The 4,374-nt window shown below is 36.7% G+C and overlaps 1 protein-coding gene across 1 annotated transcript; it reads left to right on the plus strand.

Moving 5' to 3' along the window:
• The first annotated feature begins 362 nt into the window (after nt 1-362).
• Nucleotides 363-3,229, plus strand: LOC117566787 (uncharacterized). Its single transcript, XM_052005379.1, has 6 exons — nt 363-669; nt 761-839; nt 909-983; nt 1,054-2,214; nt 2,273-2,796; nt 2,861-3,229. The coding sequence occupies exons 1-6, from the start codon at nt 442-444 to the stop codon at nt 3,227-3,229; spliced, it is 2,436 nt and encodes an 811-aa protein (XP_051861339.1). The 5' UTR covers nt 363-441.
• The last annotated feature ends 1,145 nt before the right edge of the window (nt 3,230-4,374 follow it).

The raw sequence follows: 4,374 nt of genomic DNA on the forward strand, positions 1-4,374 counted from the left end.
TTTAATCAAAAGAAAAAGCACTCGTAAATTCCTTAAAAATATAGTGTAGTCAAAATAAGTTGTTGCTTTAATAATAAATAGAGTATTATATTATATTAAGTTACAATAATGATGCTTATTATTATACGAAATGAATTCGTATTTTCTTGTCATTTATTGTTAGGGGCTGTCCATATATTACGTAATCACTTAGGGGGGGGGGGGAGGTGGTCAAGGAAATGATTATGTTTGATTACATCATTTTATAAAAATTTTGTTGTTAAAAGTATTTTTTCAAAAATTGGTTACGCGCCGATTACTGCGTCGATAACTACCGAGTGCAACTCTATAATTAAGTCGATATACATATGCTATTATTTGTATATCGAAAATCAGCTCTTCGTTGTGAAATTATGGAATGAACCGTAATCTGTTTTAAAGTCGGTTGTGACATGTTCTGCAATGGAATCAAACAGTGAATTATTTCAATCGTTATTTAAAACATACAAGCTGCGATATCCAGACAAAAAACCGTCGGATTGCCAAAAGGAAGCAGCGGCAATATGGAAAACAGCAAAAAAAGAAGAAAAAGATTTTCAAACACATATAAAAAATGTAATAAAAAAATATGAAAGTCAGGTGCAACAAAAAAAAATCAAAACGATGTCATTTTTTATGAATGCTTCAAAGGTATGTACGATATTTCTAATATATTTAATTTAGTTCGCTATACATATGCATGTTGGTGGAAAAATTATTATATTTTTTTAACTATTTACAGAATATATGTACTCCCAAAAACGATGTTCCTCACTCAGCGATCGATAATGAAAATTCTACTGATCTAAGGTCTCAGCAAGGTAAGTGAATTATAAAACTATTTTAATATTGGTTAAAGAACAAATCACCCAAAAACTTTTAAATTTTAGATGAAAATGGAAATCATATTCCTCAATCAGTGATCGATTCAAATGACAATTCCATCGATCTAAAAAATGAACATGGTAAGTAAATAATAATCAAAAATATTAGTAAACAGACCAACTAAATCACTTAAATACTTTACTATTGTAGATGAAAAGACAACAATTAATGTCAACAGCGAAAAAAGCTACAGAAAGCCTGCGCAGGAAAAGGCAAAGGAAAATATTGTATCCTTAACTCAGAGAGCAGCAGTCCTAGCGCAGGCAAATAATTCAACAATGTCTAGCGAAATCCAAAAGGAGCTTGATAAAACTAGGCAAGAAATTGAAAAGGAAAGAAAAAGCCTCAAGCGCAAGCAACAAATTGCAGAAGCTCAAAATAAATACAGGCAGAATAAACAACAAAAATTGAGTTGCCTATTTGAGAAAATTCCTCAAGCTAAAAGTTTTTGTAGCCAACGATCTACAGTTGGCAGACCCCCGATTGAAGACGATCAACCGCTTCTCCATAAAACTATTTTGGAGATAGCCATGTTTGGAAGTGGAGCTGATGAAAGGAGGCGCACTAACCTTGTCAGAAGTGTAAAAACCTTGTCTGATCTCCATGAAGAGCTCAAAAAAGAAGGGTTTAACTTGTCGAGAAGCGCAACCTATCTAAGACTATTGCCTAGAAGCTCTTCCTCGATTGAAGGAAAACGTCATGTGAGAACGGTACCGGTAAAGCTTTGTCGAGCCCAAACAGATTACCACAAGCAGCATATAGATGGATATTTTGCTACAGCATCTATAAAATATCTTGAAAGCGTTGCCTCTGTTCTCGGCCCTGCTCAAGTGTTTTTTTTGTCACAAGACGACAAGGCTAGGGTGCCAATTGGATTGACTGCTGCAAATAAGCAAGCACCTCTGCTTATGCATCTTGAATACAAGGTCAAGCTGCCAGATCACGATTGGGTTGTTGCCCCAAGGCATAAGCTAATCCCATCAGTTTATGCGGGTGTAATCATAAGTCCACAAAAACTGGGAGACCCGAAAGCAGTTGGTTATTCTGGCCCCACATTTATAAGCATAAGGAGTGGAAAGCATTCTTCATCTACTGCTGGAACTCATTCTAGAGATTTCGACAGTATTGTGAAGCTAGAGTCTTTTAAATCAATAGCAAGGACCGATGAAGGACTAGTCAAGCCTGTAGTTATTATAACTTCCGATGGTGGCCCTGATGAAAATCCCAGATATGGGAAGGTTATTTCCCATGCAGTACAACATTTTAAGGCATACAATTTGGATGCAATTTTTGTTGCCACAAATGCTCCAGGTAAAATGTTTATCTAAGTAATAGCTAAATTATCCATTAAAATCCATTTTTATTTCAGGAAGAAGTGCTTTCAACCGAGTCGAAAGGAGAATGGCCCCACTAAGCCGGGAATTGTCTGGGTTGATTTTGCCGCACGACGTGTTTGGAAGCCATTTGGATAACCAAGGCAGAACCACAGACTTCGACTTGGAGAAAAAAAATTTTGAATTCGCCGGAAGGACATTGGCCAAAGTTTGGGGCAACATGGTTCTCGATGACTTTCCTGTGACTGCCAAATATTGTCTACCTAAAGAAGAAGATTCAGAACTGGATGACATAGATCAGTACTGGTATCAAGAACATGTTCGTGAGAGTCAATACTTTCTGCAAATTGTGAAATGCCGTTCTGAAGAATGTTGTGGAGAATTTAGAAGTGGATTACTTCAAATTCTACCTGACAGATTTTTCCCTCCTCCTATAAGTGTTGTTCAGGGAGTCTCTGAAATAATGGTTTCCGAGAACAACGAGAAGGGCAATTTTCTGGACCTAATGCAACGCAGAGCTCTCGTGGTATCAATAAATAAACACAACAAATATTTGCAGGTAAGCTTTGTCTAAATTTTATATATTGAATGTGCTAATATCACACTCCCCACTTTCACTCTAGATTCCCTACGACTTGAATTGCCCGTCGGTACAAAGCCAACTTCAAAAGCGCATATGCAAAACGTGTGGGTTGTATTTTGCATCACAAAAATCAGCTACTCGGCATGCAATAATCCATAAAAATGTAGCTGTAAGCTTTGATTTGAAATCAAAGAAGCCCCTTTACCGTGTGGCTGGACGGCGAAAGGGAGAATGCCTAGTGATTCAGACATACGAAGGATGTGAAGACCTCGAATGGCTTGACGAGGACTGCGTAGACGACGAAGGTGAAGAAGATACCTGCGGAAATAAAGAGATTTCGACAAGCCAGCTTCCAATAATAAAAAATATTAAAGATTGGTTGGAATCTCCTTATGAAAATACAGTGTAAAAGAACAAATTTTCATATTTTTCTTTTTTTGTGATTACGTAATCATTGTTAGGGGGGGAGGGTGTTCATCAAATGATTACTTTTGATTACCAGGGGGGGGAGGGGGTCAAAAATCGCAGAAAACGTGATTACGTAATATATGGACAGCCCCTTATTTTACAAATATAAAGTTAAATGTATTTCTTTATAAATTCCTTCAACAAAAATAATTAAACCAAACCGTTGCTAAAATAGGACTTGACATTATTAAACAAGTAAGAAACAGCACAGCCATCGCAGTCTTTACACAGCCGCTATTTAATTCTAAACATCTAAGACAATTGTCGTGTTAATCTTCGTGGCAAAACTACACATGCACACACCAATATAGGCGAGCATGTAGATACATAGATGCATACATACAAACGAAAGCATAGCAGGCGTTTTTGCCCATACAAAAGTATTTCTTTAATAACTTTGACATCTATCATTTATAGTATCTGAGATCTAGGTGTACATACGGACAGACGGCTGTTGACGCTGATCAAGAATATATATACTTTATGGGGTCAGAGATGCGTCCATCTACCTGTTACATACATTTCCTTCCGGCAAAAAGTTATAATACCCTTCTACCCTATGGGTAACGGGTATAAATACAGTAATGATACTCAACTACACAAAATTTGTAAGTTATTTCCCAAATATGAACTTTGACTTTCTATTGTCGTTTAATTTGCCAATATGTTGCACTGACTTCTTCAAATTATGAATTTAACTATGAAATTATCGCTGAACCCGTTTGGCAAGACAAACTAAGTAGAAAGAATGAATAACTTTCGGCAGTGTTTAAGTTGTTTATGGAAACTCAGTTGCAGTTGCGTTAAATTGTAAGCTTCGTGTTAATCCAGTTTCCGGAAACAGTCGAAGTAATCTTGCTGAGAGGCGACAAAGTTGCACGTTGCCAGGTGCCTGATTATGTAAATTGACAACAGCTGCAAAACAGTTGTGACGATGTTGTTGTTGTTGTTATTGTTGTTACTGCTTATGCTCGTATTGCATTTTGCTGCTGTTGTCTTGGCCATCGTCTTCTTTTTTTTTGTTTGGTTTGTTGTTGGCAAGTTTGGCAATGTTAATTACCTACATTAGGCAACCTGCACAGAGTT

This window comes from Drosophila albomicans, chromosome 3, assembly GCF_009650485.2.
Source record: "Drosophila albomicans strain 15112-1751.03 chromosome 3, ASM965048v2, whole genome shotgun sequence".
Classification (NCBI taxonomy): domain Eukaryota; kingdom Metazoa; phylum Arthropoda; class Insecta; order Diptera; family Drosophilidae; genus Drosophila; species Drosophila albomicans.